Source organism: Egretta garzetta, unplaced genomic scaffold, assembly GCF_000687185.1.
Source record: "Egretta garzetta isolate BGI_Z169 unplaced genomic scaffold, ASM68718v1 scaffold190, whole genome shotgun sequence".
Taxonomy (NCBI): Eukaryota; Metazoa; Chordata; class Aves; order Pelecaniformes; family Ardeidae; genus Egretta; species Egretta garzetta.
In genome coordinates this window covers 846119-865176 of record NW_009258272.1, presented here as the reverse complement: position 1 = coordinate 865176, position 19058 = coordinate 846119, and the positions used below count along the sequence as shown (strand labels likewise).

Sequence of the window (19058 nt, the reverse complement as noted above, 5' to 3'; positions counted from 1 at the left end):
GGATGATCAGCCCTTATGTGCATTACGGAGGATTACAGGTTTCAGTTATTTGTCAGCTATTCCTTTTCTGTTCTCTGTTTTTGCCTTGGCCGGCACATTCAGGTCCCGCAAAATAGCTCAGAGGACTAGAGGGGACCTCCTGGGTCAGGATCCCATCCCTGGTATCCATGCTGTTGGGTTCCCCTTGAGGTTGCTGAAGGGGCTTGTTGGGCTGTGCACCAACTTTTCCCCTACCTTCCCAGGAGAGCGGAGGCCGTACCAAGACTGATCATTCTCCCTTTTGCCACCAATCTCTTTGGCTCCCGCAGTGCCCAGGTCAGATGGTGGGAAGCCTCCCTTTCCCTGCTAAAGCAAACACTTTATCAGGTGCCCTTGCCCCTTTGTCCTGTGCTAAGAGGAGAGATAAGAGCAAGCTATAGCTGTCAAAAATCCCTTCCTTTCCCTCCCCCCCTGCCCTCATTACTTTGAGAACTTAATTGGCTGAGGACCAAGCTCTGAGCGTTAAATGGATCAGGTCCTGCAGAGGCTCAGTGGGGAACCAGAGCCCTGTGGAAGGACACCCACACTTCATTTCTGGGCTCCTTTGAACCTGCTTCCTTTTGAAGGGTGAAATCCAGCTTCCCCAAGGGCTCTGCAGAAGCCAAAGCTGTACCTGAAGTGATTCCTCTGTTCGGGAAGGCTACTAATCCTCAAGGCTATACTGGAGCCATGCACTTCTCCACTTGCCCTGGAGATGCAAGGGGGCTGCTTGGGAGCTGTGCAAGGAAAACTGCCTCCTCCCTGGCTGAGATTGCTTTATGGTCTGAACATTCCCCATGATTTGAAGCACAGTGTTTGCTTGGCATGGTCCTGTCTGCGTGCACCCAGGAGCATTTCCATGTGCATTTTTATTCTCCTTCAAGCTGGCCGTCCTCATTGGCTTAGTCCCAGCATACGAAGCAGGATGGCTGCCTGGGAAGGACAAGCCGTCCAGGACACATAGCACGTTTGCTGTACAGAGGCTGTACAAAACAGGCACATTGTAGGAAGATAAGCTTGCAAACCTTCAGCCCAGTTCGATTATGGAGGTTGGATCTGTCCGGGCCGGATGGTGAATGAGCTAAACTGGCTAAGCAGGAAATGTCAGGGAGCTCGTGAGAGTTTAAGGCAAATTCTGTTGATGAGTTGATTAGCCTTCCCTGTAACCTCAGTGGGTTTTACCTGTACTGACTAGTGAAAAGCTTGATGCTAACATAACACCTTTGTGTGGCGCCGTTGCAGGTGGTGGTGTGGACCAAGCTGTGTTGTAGAGGATCTTTGCAGGCCAGGTCACAAGTCATTAAAAAAAGATACTTAATAGTCGGGATTGATACAGCTTTGTACCTTTATTTGAAGACTGCTGTTTTGTTTTGGTTTTTTGCATTCTTATAGAGAGGAAGTTCAGGAAAACTGTGTCCGCTGGAAAAAGAAGTTCACCTTTGTTTGTAAAATGAGTGCCAACCCAGCCACAGGACTCCTGGACCCCTGCATCTGCCGAGTATCTGTCCGTAAGGTGAGCGTCTAGCTTCTGCTTCTGGCAGGTAGTACTAGTGTACTGGTGTTGGTTACTAGCTGCTTTTTTGGCAGCAAGAAAAATTTAACGGACAGTGGTGGGAAGGAAAGATTGTTTGGGCCAGGATGTGACTTGAACGGAGCCTCTCTCTCCAGCAAGGGTGCTTGACAGAGGGTGGGAGCAACCAGGGCGGTGGTAAGCCTTGAGAGGCAGAGGTCTGTGAAATCCTGAGAGCAAATTCCAGGACTGAGTAATTACTTTCCCCCTGTTTCCCCAGCACATAAAATAGCTGCTTTTCCTGTTTGTTTTGTCTCCCATTATAGGAGCTGAAGGGCGGAAAAACCTACTCAAAGGTAAGAGCACAGAAAGGGCAAATGTGGCAGAGTGATGATGGTCTTGTCTTCTGTTAGTGCTTTACACCCGTTAGAAACCAGTGGCTGCTGCATGAAGCAATCTGGAGAGACAATTATTAGTTCTTAGTTCTGAGTTAAGTGATTTCCCGAAAAAATCAACTTGCTGGGACAGGATCCAGATTGCACTGGATGTGGATTTGAGAAGGGGGTTGGGAAGATGATCTGCATGTCCTCAAACTTTGGGGAAGTTCTGAGTCAGATGTGAACTCTCTGGCTTCTGGCAACGTCTCGCTCATAAAGAAACGCAGACTCCAGTTCTGTTCTCCAGAACACAGCAGCCAGCTGTGGCTGGGGTAGGCACCTCGCTGCCTCGCGAGTGCAGGCAGAAACCTACAGCAGAATCACCACATTCCAGAGCACAAGAGACACTGAGGCAAAACCCAGACTGATCAGCAGGGATGCTTTGGTTTGTTCCCTCCTGTTTTCTTGCCTGTGCTATGGGAGACAATGGGCCACCCCTTCTCCTCTTTGTGCTGGATCAAGAGACAATGTTGGCTTAGAAGTTGAGCTCGCACAGAGCCCGAAACCATGTTTATTTGAAAATGAGTCACTGCTGCTAGTTTCTAATAAACAGATGTTCAGGTCATGCACGACTTTGTAAGAATTTCTTCTAATTTATATCCTTCCTGAGACCATGGAGGCAACTGGCTTTGAAGGGTGAACTGCACTCGCTCCTATGTACTGCTGTGCTGTGTGATAGAGAGCAACACCACACTGTTCCTTTTTTGTTGCTAATTAGGACATGGTCTCTAGGGCCATCAGTTTCTCTTTCACTAAATTCACACTGGGGGGAGGTTATTCCTCCATTCTGCAGAGCCGCCTGTCCAGGGAGAGCAGCATAGCTGGAGGAAGAGGCGTGCCTCTTAGACAAAGTAAATGCATCAGCCTGCTCCTCCTGAAGTATCCATCCTCAAGCTTCCCACAGTATTTGGAAATGCAGAATTAAAGGAAGACTGAAGGCATGTCTCCATGGTGGAGTTAACCTGGGCTCTTATTCAGGCCATGTTCTAACCTACTTCCCTTTTACTCAGTCTCCAGTTGTGTTTAGTGACATTTTGAGAGAGACCTAGTTGCTCCAGCCCAGAAATGGAAACCAAAGCTCAAGTATTTGTCATCTCTTGGGCTGGTGTATTGCTTGGTCTCCTATGAAGAAGACAGACATGTTCTCCTAGAATTCAGCAGATGACCCAAGCGTTTTGGCAGCTCAAAGATGAGGGATGTCACACCAGGCAGGGTGATTAAGCCTTGCAGTCTTGCCCTGCGGACCAGGTTTGTTCCAGGCAAACTGGAACAGTTCCTCATGGCAGAACTGACATACTTGGGATTCCCAATGCTTCTAGAAGAAGTGTGTGGTGTATGTTCATGCAGCTGTTTTCCCATTCTCAACAATGAGTCCTCACCTTTTTAAACTATATTCAGCTGAAAAATCCTCCGGTTGTGGCAGCAGATGTAGAGGAAAACACAGCTTATGAATGCCCTCTTTACCTGGTCCCCCTTCAGCAGGGACTGAGAGTGATGGAGCTGTTTGTGCTCAAGACAGAGTTTCCATTGACTTGCGCACCTTTTGGTTTGACGTTAATGTCACTTCAGTGTCAGGGGTTACAGAGCGGAAGCCAACAGGAAGGACTGATAAAGCGGAAATTCTTTCCCTGAGCTGGAAGAAACACCATCAGCTGGCTGGAAAACTGAGGAAACTATTCTGAAAGGTTATATCTGAAAACATCCTTTTGTTAAGGGATCCTTCCTCTATATACTGGGAGTCTGCTTCCTGAGAAGAGCTTCTGACCTCAGCATACCACATGGGTCACTGGGGTGTTCTCCCACACTCTGTCCTCCAATGTTGACCTTCTTGGAGAAGTTAGAGGGATTTGGGACTGGGCCATCCCTGTGCCATGTTGTTCTGCTGGTGTGGTCATGCCGTGTCTCCTCTGTCTTCCAGCTTTGTCACACTGATGGATTGCAGCTCCCTCTGTGGCTTTCTCCTGTCCTGTTTATTTTGGAGATAAAAATTCACTGATAAGGAAAAAACAGTGAATATTCAGCAAGCATTGTAGCCCTTGGCTAGGAGAGACAGAAGAACATCTACAGCAAGGTCTGGAGAAACACTTGCACTAGGGGAATTCTTGAGAAAAGAGGGAGAAAGGTTCCTGCTCTATCCCACACTTTTTGTTCCTTTGTCATCAGCTCTTGTTCCCCTTTGAGGATGGGATGGAGGCAGCAGCTATGCTAATCTTGCTCCTGTCTTCCCCTGAATCATGTATCTTGTGCAGAATGTGGTTTTAGACTTTTGATTTGGAACAGTGGGAGCCAGGGTTCACGCAGCAGTGACTGGGGTTTGTGCTGTGACTCCTATCAGCTTCCACAGTTGACAGAGCATCACATTTCCTTAGGATGATGCTACTGTTTGGGGCTCCCTGTTCAATTGTATAAAAGAAGCTGTAACTTTTTCCTTGAAACACTGTGTTAATACACCAGGAATTAGAGCACAAAAGCAAAAACACTCTTCATTGTGTTTGTCTTTACTCTAGAGGCATCAGTACCCTCTTTGAATTTGCTTATCATCTTCAACTTTCTGTCACCCTCCCTATTTGCTTCCCCTTTGTTAGAGAAGGCTTAGAGAGCTCACAACTAAATCTCTCCAAATACTTCTCTTCCCTTCTGCCCATCAGACATACCACTTGCTAGTTAAATCTTAGCAATGTGGAGGAAACTCTTGCTCTGAGAGTTCCCCAGCCCAGCAGCTGCATCTGTGGGAATGAGGCACATGCATTGCTGCATGGCTCTGGGCTTCCAGGCTCGCTGTGCTGAGTGTCTCGGGTTTGTTTTTCAGGACAGTGTCACTTTCCTCTGTAACAATATCCTTTCATCTCCTGGTTCACATGCTCCACTGCATTCTGGGATGGCCCGATACAAAGAGTGCCTTATTATGTTTGTGTATGTGTGATTCTGTTTTTTCCACATCGTTGACCTAGTGCCTTCCATGTCCTTGGTTATGCAACGGCTGCGGGCTGATTAACACTGTCCTGGCCACCACCACCACTGTACGTCCTTCCTCCACGTGGGCCTGGCTTCCTGAAGGCCTCTGAGCATCCACCTGGCTTGGGACAAGGAATGTGACCCTGCCCATCCTCAGGAGCAGGGGGTCTTCGCAGCCACGACCGTGTGTGTACTGGCTCCTGTTTCTGCCCTCACTCACAGATGCGCTGTCTTCCTTTGGTCTGTGTGACACCGCGTATCCCTTTATTGAGTAATTTTTTTTTTCATTATTTTTTTTTATTATTTTTGTTCTCTCCCCTTCCCCTCCATTGTTTTCTTGGCTACAGCTGGGCTTTGCTGATCTAAATCTGGCAGAATTTGCAGGCTCTGGATCCACTGTCCGTTGCTGCTTGCTGGAAGGATACGATACTAAGAACACCCGACAGGACAACTCCATCCTAAAGGTATGGCAGCTGGTGCTGCTACTGTGGAAATCCTGCTATAGAATTTGGAAAGGTCGCAGCCAGGGTGCTGTGCAGGCCTGAGAGAAGGTCCTGTTGTGTACAGAGACAGGATTTTGCTTTTATGCTGCTAACCTGACTTGGGAAGTTTCCCATTATCAGAGTTGCCCTTTGATATCTTGGCATTCATTTGGCCAAGTGATGACCCTCGGTAGCATTCTTTGTTATCAAAGAAAGCATGAAGGGGGGAGGGGAAGTTCTAAGTGTGTTGTCAAGGTGGCCAGGCTGGTGTCCTGATGAGCCACTGCAACTTGGAGTTACTGATGCCAGTGATTTGGGGCAGGGAGGGAAATACCTTGCTAAATCCCTGAAGCTGATTTCCTTTGGAAAGGAACTAGGTCTTGCTAATCTTTACACCTGGCCCTTGACCTCCTGGCTGGTGTGAAGCAAGGAGCTCACCGCAGCATGGCTAACGATGTGCCTTGTCCCCCCTCTCCAGGTCACAATCGGAATGTCCCTGCTCTCAGGGGACCCCTGCTTCAAAACGTGAGTTTCTGGGTGCTCACCCTGTTCTGGGCAGGTCAGAACACATGGCCCTTTTTTTTTTTTTTTTTTTTGGTTTTCTGTTGGAGACTAAAATTGATGGGGGGGGGAAGAGGGCGGTGATTCTTGGATTCCTGTTAGACTGCTTGCTGTATATATAATTATATTCTATACTGTGAAAGTCCATCTACATTTAAAAATCCAGCAGTCTACAGATTAACATGGTAAAAAAAAAATATATATTTTTATGAAAAGAGAAGAAATAGTATTTGCCTCAGAGGATAAAGTTTTCAGATTGTGAAGTCTTTTTTTTTTTTTTTTTTTTTTTTTTTTTTGGTTCTCTGTTGGAGACTAAAATTGATGGGGAGGGGAAGATGCCGTTGATATTGGGAATTATGGGGGAAAGCTTGAAACTGGTGGTCTGGATTTTTGAATCAGCCAGCCTGTGCTGTTGGTTGGGTTGTTCTCTGCTCTGGTTTTCCCAGCTTGGTTATTGGTTGTGCCAGTAGTTTCCCTGCTAGCGTCAGTTAGGTTTTGGAAACTAATGGACGTTGATAACAAACTTCATGCTTTGCATGAAGGACAGAATTTCTTATAGCTCTGGGGTTGGTTTCCCTGACCTTTGAGAAGGGAAAGGTCAATGAAGAAAACAGTCTTGGAAATGGACACACTTCAGCACGTATCACACAGGATAAAGATCTTGAATTGAAACAGCAACAAAAATACTGCAAGATTGAAACACTTTAGTTCTCCTTTTCTTCTACAGGGACCTAGGTTCACAATTGGTATTAATTAGCAGAGAAATTACAATCAAATACTTTTTTTTCTATGCATCGTGATAGGAAAGAATAAATACAGTTAAGCTATGAAGCAGTTTTGTTGCTTAAAGAATTATTCGGGGATCAGCTAACAAATAGACTGGCAACAGGTACCTTCGTACTGCAGTATGGTGTTGCAAGACTCTGCAGTCCAAGCCAGCCTGCCTTCATGTGCTGTAAGGCCTGTGACTGTACAGGACTGATGTGCTGATAGAAATATTTTGTGTTGACTCCCAACAGTATGAGAGAAGAAAGCTTTACCTTGAGGCCATTTCTTGTAGCAGTGGTATTCTGGGCTAAAAGGTCTAATTTTAGGAGCTAGCTTAAAGTGTATAAATTAGCTTGCATTCTTCTTATAAAATGCTGCGTAACTTTTGGTTGGTTTATTTTGTGAGTGGCTTTTCATGGCGCTGCAGTGTTTTCTGAGACTTTAAACCCTAAATGATGTCTCATCTGATTCTGAAAAAATTCTGCTTCAGAAAGAAGTGTAATAAAGAAGTTTAGGATATCTTAAACCATAACTTTGTAACAGTAACAGATGTTTTAAATCTAGGGTACTAGGATGTCTGGTGATACGTCTGACAAGAATACCTGTTGCTCCTTCGCTAACAGTCCTACTGTCAGAGTGCCTGAAAAATACACAGAATTGGATATATATATATCCATTTAATATAAGTAGGGTCAGTCTGAAAGTCAAACCTTCTGATTTTCTTAAAGGATTTTTGCAGTCTTTCCCATTTTTTTTCCCTATATGTTGACAATGTGCAAATGTCTAAAAATGCAAGCTTTGCACACAGAATAGTCCTTGATCAGTAGAGAAATGACACTCATTAGGGGATTAGGCAGGAATTAAACTGTGCTGGGAAATCACTTCCGAGCACTGACTTTCTGCAGCACTCAGCTGAACCTTCTCCTCCTGGGTGTCGTGCAGGAGGGCAGAGCAGCCTGAGCTGACAGACCCGCGGGCTGCTCTGACAGCTGCTGTAGGAACAGTTTGCTGTAAAGACCTTATTAACCTGCAAAGCAAAGTCCCCAAGGTACTGGGTGCATGTAAATCACTGATAACATGATTAGGGAGGGTGTTGGGTTTTTTTTCCTGGGGAAGGCATGCTGTGGGTTTCCTGAAACCTTTATGGCTGTTTAGCTGCCCATATAAAACATTCTCAGTGCTTTATTTTTTTTCCCCAAAATACTGCAAAGGTCCTCTCTTGTAGCATCTTCCTGCAGAGCTCCACGTAAGACAAAAATTTTTCTGTCTCACTCCTCACTTAAAAAGCATAAGATGATCCCTTAGTTCTAGTTCAGACTTTGGGCTACAGAGAGGTTAGGGCTCTAACAAGAATATTCACGTTGCCACGCTGCACACACCGTGGCTTCTACCCAAAAACTCTTCTGGAGGAAGGGAGGGGGCTCCAGGCACTCACTGCTCTGCCCGGCAGTCAGCATTTACAAAGGGATGTTTGGAGCACACAGGATAACCAGAAGAATTAATTTTGGCAGCTGGAAAAACACTTTAGTCTCACTGAAAAGGAGTTTAATCATCAGTTAAAAAATTGAAAGGTTATTTGACCGTTGTAAAAGTACTCTCATAGGGGACGGGGTTGCTGGGATAAAAGGTTTCTTTTTGACCTGAGCAGGAAAGGTGCAACAAAAGGGTGCTGGAATTTAGAGCTGGACATCAGCAAACTGGCTCCTATTTGTGAGGGCCACTGGCCATGTGTTGGGAGGGAAAAGGGCAGTTCTGGATGGTCTTCTGGATCATAGTACAGGCTCTGAGCCTGTTGTCCTGTATAAATGATGGAATGGTCCTTTTTTGTCTTAATTTAACTCAGAAACTTGCTTTTCCTTGTAATGCAGACTAGATGCAGTAGGAGGTAGGGAAGACCCGAGTCTTGCATGTAGGAAAGCAAAATCCAATGTCATGCTGTGTCATGAGTGACAGGGGACTGCCAGCTTCCCCCTTCCCCACGAAGGGTGGGTGCAGGCAGGGGAACTAATAGAGCAGAGTGGGAATTGCCGCTGCGGTGGGGTGATTCCTGGTCCCTGCCTGGCAGTCCGTAACCTTCTTTGCTTCTGATTGCAGGCCTCCTTCCACTGCCAAATCCATCACCATACCGGGACAGGACTCTACCCTGCAGCTGACCTGTAAGGGTGAGGGAACTACAAGCAGCAGCAGTTCAGCCACGATTGGCTCTCTGCGTCAGACCAAGCCAAGAACTGCCATTCTCAGCTCGGGTATGAATGCCCGTCCTGGAGCCATGCAACACTTGGCTGTGCCTGGACACCCTCTTGTTTTTCCCAGCAGTTGCAAGCATAGAAACTCTTTAATTTTTAATTTTTTTCCTGCACCCATCCTTGCCCCTCTGCTCATTAAGAAAATTGAGAAAAACAAAACTATCTATTAAGAGCAGCTGAGGATAGGAAGCATGAATCTTTGCCACATGTTTCTGTTAGTGGAGATAAAGCAGTTTGTTCTTTTTGCCGGTGATTTAGTAATTCATGTATTGCACTCAACCCTGCTTTCCATTGTGTTCAATGACACTTAACAGTGTTCTCCACTCAGCTATTCTGTTGCTCAGGCTTATCTTCTAGAAAAGTTCCTCTGAAGGTTTTAGAGGTTGGTTTGAGGTCTAATGGCCTTGTTCCAGCTGCTGATGCGGAGTTCTTTGGCTTCTCTATGAGCCCATTTTCAAGGGCACTGCATTTTCCCATAGCCTTTTTTTTCTTCCCAGCACACTCCAAATGTGCAGGCTGCACCAAAATAGCACTTTAGCCTCATCACCTCAGTGACTTAGCACGGTGTGCAAATGCTCTTCTTAAAAAGCTGGCTACCGTGTTACACTTGGGCACTTTTGGATAAGCTTGCTGCAAGAGAGACAAGCAGGGGCAATAGCAAAGGAGCAGAGGTTATGCTGAGGTTTCTGTATCAAATTCAGATGTGATTTAAATGGCATGGGCTTTCTCACGCCTAATAGAAGGGGAAAGGTAGTAACAGGAGAAGCACCCAAACGGAGGTTGTAATACTTTACTGCTGGGGCCATTTGATGCTTTCTTGGTCTTAGCTTAATGCTTTTAAGTATGGATAGCTTCAGATAGTACCTGCCCTTCTAGATCCTTCAAACCCCCAGAGATGCTTGTAAATTCAGGTGCTGGATACTAGAATTAGTGATAAGCTTAACAGAGAAGTTCATTATTGTCCCCCCTACTCCTCAGCTACTTCTAAGCTCTGCGCTAGCCTGTACAGCAGGGCTCTGCCAACAGACTTGCCCTTTCCTTGATCTAGCATCCCAAGATCAGCCTCCAGTCCAAGGTGATCAGCAGGCAATGTGCTGGCTTGGGTACGGTGTAAGTGGAGTGCCCTGTTGTTCCTTGGCAGGTGTCCCAGAAGAACCGGATCAGAACCTGTCCAGCCCAGAGGAAGTCTTCCACTCGGGGCACTCACGAAACTCCAGCTACGCCAGCCAGCAGTCCAAGATCTCCGGTAATCATTGATCCACATGGCTCTGCCAGCGGTGTCCCCATCCCTCTTTCTTTCCTGCAACAAGCTCTCGTGAGAGTGATTTGCAGCCATCTGTCTCATCCTGCTTTTTAAAATCAGTCTCCTGTTTAGTCTCTGCAGATGATCTCATAGATGTATGTCTAAACCTCTGTATATGAGAGCAGAAATGCTGGTCTGAAGCTGTGCTGCCAGGAAGGGGAGAAGATCTGGTTTGTAATTGCGCTGGTTTTGCAGGTTACAGCACAGAGCACTCCCGTTCTTCTAGTATGTCTGACTTGACCCATCGCCGGAATACCTCCACCAGCAGCAGTGCATCCGGTGGGCTGAGTATGACGGTGGAGTGTCCTGAGGGAGAGCGGGACCACAAACTAGAGAAGCCACCTCGCCCCCCGAGACCAGCCCTTCTGCTGGATAGACCCTCCCGGTAGGTAACTGAGGAGCAAAGCGCCTTCTCTGGGAAGGCGAGACAGAATCTACTCCTTTGTCTTTGAGCAGTGGTAAATTGTGTTGTAGCTGCTGAGAAGGAGGCAGGAGAGTATCTGAAAGTCTGTGTCTTGAAAAGCTGAGCAAGTTTTCCATTTGTTTTCTCTCCTCAGGAGGAAAAAGGATTCAGTGGAGAGTCACCCAACCCGAGTGGATGACACCAGGATCGATGCTGATGATATAGTAGAGAAAATAATGCAGAGTCAGGACTTCACAGATGTCAGCAATACTGAAGGTGAGAGGATGAGTCTCAAAGGGGGCGTCTTGGCTGTTCTTTTAGCAAGGCTGCCAAGCTTTTACAGTCAGATCTGACATGCCATGGACTCCCTTCTCCTTTTGACACCAACTTGCTTTCAGTGTTTGCTAGGTGTTTCTATGGTGGGTAAACAAACCATGTGGATTTGAGAGCTGCACGTCCCTTAGCAAATAGTGCTTGCTGCTGTTCTACACACTACAGCGGAGGTTGAACAGCAGCTCAGATGTGCAGGATGAGAGGGGAAAAATACCGATTCTTCAGTGTGGTGGAAATCAGTTACATCAGCTGTCTGCACTGCTCTAGTAGCCTTTGTCCGGGGTCAGCCCAAGGGTATTTATTAAAGTAGAAGAGCACAACTGGAGGGAAAACAGCACATCTCTGCAAAAAGATGGGAAGAAAGATGGGTCACAGTGTGCTGGTGGTCACGTCTGTCTGAGAGCTAAGGAGGGATTTTCTCCATCGCAGTCACAGCGTCTGTTAAGAGAAAACCAGTAATATCACTGCATTTGTTTTAATTTTCCAGTTTAGCCTAGAAATCAATCTTTTTCATCTAGTTGAGGTTGTTTGTTAAGTTTTAAACCTGAGCCTAGCTTGTTATTAGTACTTCTATAGTTAGTCATCTTAAATCATCACATGTGGCAACATTCTTACCTTACATGGGGATTTACGCCTTGCACAGCATGGGTTAAAACTAGACTGACTGTAGCCACCTCTCACCAGCAGAACAGACTGTGTTTCTCCTCTAGCGAGCCTACAAAAGCAGCTTGAGGCCCCACATTGCATCTGTTCAGATGTGTTTAAGCTGACCAAGAACTCGCATCAATGGAATTGCCTTAAAAGAAGCAGCTGGAGGAGTGTCACTGAATTAATTTCTCTGCATTTACTCTTCCAAAGCTTAATGCTGTGGTTGATTTGTACATGAGGCTCCCTTTCAGAGCAAGAAGAGGAGCTCCCAGGAGCTCTGTTACTGTGGGAACACCAGAAAGTGTGCACGTGCATTCCCAGAAACGCACTTGTTCCCATGCTGACCACTGTGTAATGCGGCTGGGAGGGGAGCACCTGGCCACCGTTGGTAGTTCTGGATTTTGATGTCTTCCTCTTCTACCTGCAGACAGTAACCTGAGGTTGTTTGTGAGCAGAGACGGAACAACTACATTGAGTGGTATTCAGCTGGGAAACAGGTAGGCTTCCTGAAAGGCTGGCAGACAAGAGGTGCTCTTTGTACCCAGGAAACTTCCACATTCTGCTACAGGAGCAGTTTATAAACATCATGTGCTATGTGGTGGCTTTATTCCCACATGAACACCCCTGGGATCCCTCTGGTGACAGGCTACAGCTGCACTGGAGTATGAGTGCAGTCCTCAGCAGGAGCTCAGAGGGATAATGTGGTCCTAGTTATTAGATGCAAGAACAGAAGTAAGGAGTAAAAGGACAAAATGGTAGAGGTTGGTTCCTGTTTGCTCCTGCACCTGAGTGAAGGCAGAGAGCTTTGCCTCCTGCTGGCCTGAAACAGAACTGCAGCACCCTGGTTTATTACCCCTTTTCCCTGCCTCCTCCATCTTTGTCGACAGCTTGTTATCTCATGAAAGACTTCTGAACAAATAAAACTTTTTCTTGCCACAATAGCTCTTAATGCAGTCTTGGCTAGTTGTGTTTGAGCCTTTACAGCACCTTTTGAGGTTTAAAAAAAACCCAAACTAATAATGGTAATGCAAAGATGTGTCAAGTCAGTGACAGAATTGGGAGCAAAGTAAAGCCAGGAACACTGGCTCTTTGCGCAGGATACTCCCCCTCCCCCCGCCCCCCCTTTCCTCTGTCCTTTAGAAGGATTCATGTGCTACATCCAGCTCTTTCAAGTGTTCCAGTGTTAGCTTGCCACGTAGCTGTCTGTTTTGTGTTATGAGGGTTGACTTCTTGCCAGACTGACTTGTTATTTTCAGTATTTTGTGTGGGGTTAGAGGGCGATATTTGTGAGTCGAGAGCTCTGAATAAGAACTTGCTCTAAGTGACTGAGGAAAATAACCTGGATTTCTCATCTTCTTCCCCTCTGCCTCCCCAGGGTCTCATCTGGAGTTTACGAGCCAGTGGTGATTGAAACCCACTAAATGTGAAGAACAGGGTAGAGCTGCTGGAAACAGGTCCCCTACCCCGTCCGCTGCCACATGGATGCCAACCTTTACCTCTCTTCATGCAGCATTCCAGAAGGGATTTCTCCACACCCCTCCCTGTACGTTTGCACTGCAGAACTACTCCGAGACCACTCCAGATCATGCACTTTCCCTGCATTGGTATTACCCTTCTCTGCTTCCCGGTTCTTCCAGTGCCTGCCTTCCCCCTGTTTCTGACCAGACGCAAGGTGTCTGTTGGGCTTATCCTTAATCCTAGAGGATGTCGCTCATCTGCATCCCTAACTCCATCCATTCACTTGCAACAGGGGACTTCTCAGCTTCTTTCTTCCCAAAACATTGGGTTATACCACTGTGAACTCTTCAAACCACTGGGGGAGGGGGAAACCATTCTAACCAAACCGAGAGCTGCTTGTTGGTGACACGGTGAAATGGCCACTTGCAGGATGCTTTATCCCATTGACTCTGCAAGGGAACATCACCTTCCAAGGCAACGGTTTTACTGAACAAGGTATGCTATGGTGTGCACTTCACCTTCCCACCCTCAAATCCCCAAACATCCTCTTCTCATAGGAAGTATCTCCCAAAAGTGCATTTCAGAAAACTACCACAATCCAGATGGGAGTTGATAAATGGTTAAATGCTAGTGCTTGTTATACCACTAACTGCATTACGCCCTTTCACTGCTGGGCATGGAAGGGCAGTGTTCATCTATTAGCATTAGCAGGAGCACTTTACAGGTTCCAGATTTTACCCGGAGGAGGCTTCTACTTGCTGTTCCAGAAGTGTAATCCCCGTTCACTGGACTGATTCAGCAAATAGTCGCTGTTGGAGCTTGGAATACGAAGCCTCTTTTTTTTTTTTTTTTTTTTTTTTTTTTTTAAATTTTCTCTCAGGAAGGGAACTGCCCTTCTTGGACTGTGAAAAGAATCTGGTTATCCGATAGCCCTCCCCTGGGCCAGAGCAGGATGCAGTTGACTACAGTGGTCTCTCCGTTGTGGTGGTGATTAACAATTGCCTCTCTTGGCCTGGGCCAGTGAGGGTATTGGTGTTCGTTGGCCTTTCTTGCTCTGTCAGCAGGGATCTATGCCTCAGCTGGTTCCTTTTGGGGCTGGGGAGAAGCCACTGTTTCTGCCTTCAAGGTTGAATGGGTGTTTGCTGTGTTAGCCACAGCAGCCGTTCTTACCTGCTCCATGGCAAGTGAACTCTTCTGACAAGGCTTCCAACTGTTTTCTGATTGATCTTTCAATTGCTCTTTGGGTTTGGTTTCCATGGTTGTTTGACACTTTAGCTGCCTCTTGTCCTTGCAGCGTGTGGCAGAGATGTCAGTCCCTTTCAGCTCCCACTTATAGATTCTCCTGGCAGCTGAGTTGCAAACGAGGATCTATGCAGACTCCAGCCGTGGGCCGTCAGCAGGCTGTGCTTGCAGCCCTTCCTGTACAGAGACTCTCAGCCGATAAGCTATTTCTGTGTAGAGCCCTTTCCTCTTTTGCCAGTGTACTGTAGTAGCACTCAACGGCCATGCACTTGGAGCAATGGCACACTCCCAGGCATGGCTGGGAACGTGCCCTCCTCTGACACACGTGTGCATCACACTCGCACAGGCACACACTTGTCCCATTCAGCAAGGAAAGACTTGTAACTGATCACATTGTTGTTCAAATTCTTAGTTATTGTAAAGCCTTTTTTTAAAAGGAGAAAAAAAAAAAGGATTAATTGTGGTCTCTGTGGCCAGAATGCATGCAGATGAGCTACTGGAAAAGGGAATTTGGCAGAATGAGAAACAAGGAATGAAAGGGCCTTGATTTATATTTTTTTTTTTCGCCCTGCTAGCTAAGGATGGCTGCATGCAGAGGGTGCTAGGCAATGTGGCAAAGCTATACAGCTGCTTACTCTTTCGACAGTTTCTCTCTTCAAGAGGTTTCTTTCTGTATTTGGACAGACCACAGATAGGATACGGATCTTTTTCACCCTTTCCCTTCAATGGGAATTAAATTTGGATTAGGGTAAGAAGGGGTACAGACAACACCTTGGCTTGGTTTAACGTAGGGAAAAGTATTGGATCTTTTGAGTCTGTCTAGAACAAAAAACTCTTTCACACTTGCTGGTGTTTTTTAATGGTGATCTCTTCTTTGTTCAGTCTGGGTAGGTTTGGCACTTGCTACCAGGCCGGTGAGCATCCTGCCCTGCTCCTGGGGTGATGCATGTCTGCAGGAAGGGGAGAACCACTTGCTTTTCTCTCTCCCTGGGGCTCTGCCAGAAGCCAGGCCTGTCCTGACCCTCTGCTCAGGTCATGTGAGGGCAGAAGCAGGCTCAGGTGTTCCTGCCTTGTCTGCAGATGGCCATGCGGAGCTGAGGGTCAGGCTGCTCCCCAGCTCCTGCTGCTCCCCAGGGGCCAGCGAAGCCCCTTGGAAAATCGGGTCCAACGAGCACTTGAAAGGAGCCAACACAAGCCAGGAAAGAGGCCAAAACCCAGCTTTCTTCTGCTGCTTTGCTTCTGTTCCCATGAAAAACAAGGGTAGTCACTGTCAGAGCAGTTGGGAACCCAGGGCTTTCTTCTGCTCCCATTGGCAAGAATTGGCTGCTCCAAGGCGCTGGCAGCTCAGCATGTCACGGAATCCCCAGTGGGACAGAGGGAGGAATCTTCCCAGCAAAATAAGAGGAGAAGCAGTTGAGCTTTTCACAAAGCTGGTCTTATCTTCCCAGGCTGGCAGAGGCATAACCTGCTCCATCGCATAGCTGTGGCCAACCTGGGCATGTCCCTGGCTTCTCTTCCAGCGGCTTGGCACATCACTGCTTGCGTTTTTGATAACTGTGTCTCATAGGGTATCTCTTCCTTGTCCCTACATTATGATTGACTCCACAGATCCTGGTCTTTACGTAGCTTTTTAGCTCTCCTACCCCTTGTTTTGAATAAGAAAGCAGCCCTAGTCATTCAGCCTGGTGCAGCACAGCCAGGGCTGGAGCACCCAGAGCAGACCCGGAGGGAGGAAGGAGCAGTCTGTTCCTATTTCTAGATCCCACACAGAGCTCCCGCTGCGCGTCCATCACGAGCAATGCCCAGCGGTCCTTGGCCGGTGATGGACGTACGAGGCGGTGGTGATGGAAGTGGGGTTGCTTGTCCTGCAGACTCGCTGCCATCTCCCGGGAAGCTGCGTCTCGTGAGCACTTTTTTCCTTGTGGCATCGCTGCCATCTGTTTGTTGTTGGACTTTGAACATTTAAGAAGTGAACCAGTTTCCAGACCCAAACCGCTGGCTAGTTTCCTTTGGGTTTTTTTTTTTGTCATGAAGTTTATTGAATTTTGTTTTTATAAACCCAGCAGGCTGGTGGTTTTTTTTTTTTTTTTGACTGCATTATTGTTTCATTGATATTTTATTCCTGGGGGGCTGAGGGGGGGATGTTCTTCCCCACATTGTTCCCCTTCTCAGGGGATTCAGAGGTGGCTTAAACAAGTAAAAGGACCTTATTGGCAAGACTCTGCATCCCCTGGGTCTCTGATGCTGGTGAGCTGGGCTGCTCACGCCTGGCTGGCCCTGGAGAGCAGAGCTGGTTCTCTGCTCACATCTCGGGGCCAGGCGAAACGTGTGGGCTCTGCTTTCCCAGTTTCTGGGCCTTTTATTGGTGGAAGACCATTGCAAGGAGTTGGGAAATTCAATGTAACTTTTTTTACTAACTTTTTTTTTTTAAAACCGATATAAACTGAGTGTATGTCCAAAAGAATAGGTTTAGTTGTGACTTGGTGAAGGAGATGGGTTTCAGTTGGAAATTGTGATGGAAAAAGGGGGAGAAGGATGTTGCTCCTCCATCTTTTTTTGTATGGTTGGCACTTTAAATGGGGGCCTTTGTGCTGTCCTGACCCTCGGTTCGATGGGCAGCAGGCATGTGATCTCTCCCCCCCTCGTTGCCACATCACTTTGCCCCCTGCAGAAAGTTAATAGGCCCTTTTAAATGTTTGCTTCGGTTTTTAGAGGGTTCCAAACCAGGCCAAGACCTGAAGAATACGTATTTCATTCTCATCTTAATAGGAGGGGTTGACTTTTTATTTATTTTGTCGTTGCTGTTTCTTTTTAAACTGGTGGCTGTGCAGCTGGACTCTGCACGCGCTGTTGTGAACCTCTGGGAAAAACCTCACTCCAGGTACGCTAGAGCACCTAGGTTAAACACCCCTCCTGGAGAGGGGTCGCCTCGCTCCCCTCCTCGCTGCCTTACCCGGGAGCTGCAAATTCACCCTCCGCCCCTCCTGCCCTGTCCCCTGCCACCCTACCTAGTCTCTAGCTGAGTTCTTGCTCTGGTGACTGAGCCCTGTGGACAAGGCTGGTCCCCAGGAGCAAGTTCCTACAAACACTGCCTGGTTGCAGGTGTTTGTCCTTGAAAAGCCACTTCCTTGCTGGGGGAGGGGGGGAATTGATGAGGGCAAAATTCCCCCACCACCACCACTTCCCTCCCGAGAGCTTGTGTCGTCCATCAGCCCACCCACACCATCTGAGCCTGATGCCCTCCGCAGCTCTGTGTTGCATTGCCCCTGCCCCATCGGGAGGGAGCAGATGTGGAAACCTGGGAAATAAAAAAAAGGAATTTGGATGAAGCTGTGAGGGAGAGGTGTGGCTGAGCCTCATAAATTGCCTCAAACACAAGGAATAACGGTAGAGCCCGTATTTTTGTGGGGGGAGGGAGGGGAAGGGGAGATCGTGTTTTATTTTCTTGAAAGTTAATTGAGCTTGGTGATCTTCAGATGAGGCACGCACTTGATTTATATCAGATTCTATAGAGAGATTGCTGATATTTTTGGAAAGGGAATGGGTCTATGCAAACTTCCAAAATTGCTTGAAAAAGAGTTTAACATTTTTTTACTTTGAAATCTAAAGATAAATCTAACTTTTTTCTTAAAGCAGAAGTGCGTTTAGAAAGAGAAGCTACTTCCACTGCTCTATTTTGATGATGATTCTTGGAAAGTTTGGGCTGGAGGGAATGACTATTTTTCACCATTTTTATCTTGCTCCTCTAGTTTTTTGTTTCTTTTTCTAACGGAATGCTGTGCCGTCTTTGATTCAACAGATCGTGTTTGTATTTTCTGTATCTGGTTCCTAACGTAGAGAAATAACAAATATATGAGGAAATCAATATAATGTCAAATGTTGTTATGGTTTGGGGGAAAAATAAAGGTTTTTGGTACTTCACACTGATTCTTCTTGCTTTGTTTCTTCTTTTAAATGTATTTAAATATCTGCTAAGGAAGCTGAAGGGTGAGACGGGGCCTGCTGGCATGCAGGGCCCTGGAATAGGATTTAGCTTTGCCTTCCAGGATTTCCTTGGCGTCTGGGAGTGGAGATCCCTGCCAGCCCTTCCCTGTGGACGGGAGAAGGGCTGGAGAGGGGAGCTGGCAGCACAGCACAAGTCCAGCGGAAGCAACAGCCTGCAGTCCGGGGGGAAGGTGAACTGGTGGAGTTGCTGGCCATGTCCTGGCCCCGGCTGTGCTTGAGCAGCCCTGTCCTGCCCTGCTGCAGAGCTGGGCTGGCACCCCTGCCTGGGGCGGCCTGGCCAGGGGGAAGGTGCTGCCAGCCCTGTGGGGCTCCAGGGTTGGGACCCGGTGGGTGCTGGCAGCTTGGGCCAGGGCTGCCCCTCCTCTTCCACCACAGGCTGGCATTCCTATTAGCAGAGGTTTGAGCCAAATTCGGTGTCTGGGTACTTGCGGGTGCTGCATGCAAGGGCTGGAAGGGACCAGGGCCCCTGAGGGAAGCAGCTTTGCCTTCCCCACCCTCCCGAGCCTCAGCCCTGCACACTGATCGGCTACACCCTGGAGTCATGCCGGGTCTTCCCCTTTGCCTCAGCTGCCTCCCCTTCCTCACGCGCCCCTGCTCCCTTGCGTCCCTCGGCTCTCCGGTCTTGCTTTTCCCTTTCCTCCGGCTGCAGCGTGTGTGGGGGACGGCTGGGGCGCAGGACGTGGGGGTGC

At 47.6% G+C, this 19058-nt stretch overlaps 1 protein-coding gene across 10 annotated transcripts in view; it reads left to right on the top strand.

The window, feature by feature from the left end:
• Positions 1-18271, top strand: part of FAM102A (family with sequence similarity 102 member A) — a 36437-nt gene extending 18166 nt beyond the window's left edge. For 3 of the 10 annotated variants that reach the window (XM_009634790.2, XM_035889761.1, XM_035889768.1), the window contains exons 2-11: positions 1411-1531; positions 1855-1884; positions 5268-5384; positions 5881-5927; positions 8826-8977; positions 10119-10223; positions 10476-10665; positions 10838-10959; positions 12092-12161; positions 13040-13995. In XM_009634790.2, coding sequence (XP_009633085.1) covers positions 1411-1531; positions 1855-1884; positions 5268-5384; positions 5881-5927; positions 8826-8977; positions 10119-10223; positions 10476-10665; positions 10838-10959; positions 12092-12161; positions 13040-13085 — 1000 coding nt within the window. In that variant the 3' untranslated portion in view covers positions 13086-13995. The other 7 variants (XM_035889777.1, XM_035889785.1, XM_035889789.1 and 4 more) reach the window with 5 other exon arrangements.
• Positions 18272-19058: the final 787 nt, after the last annotated feature.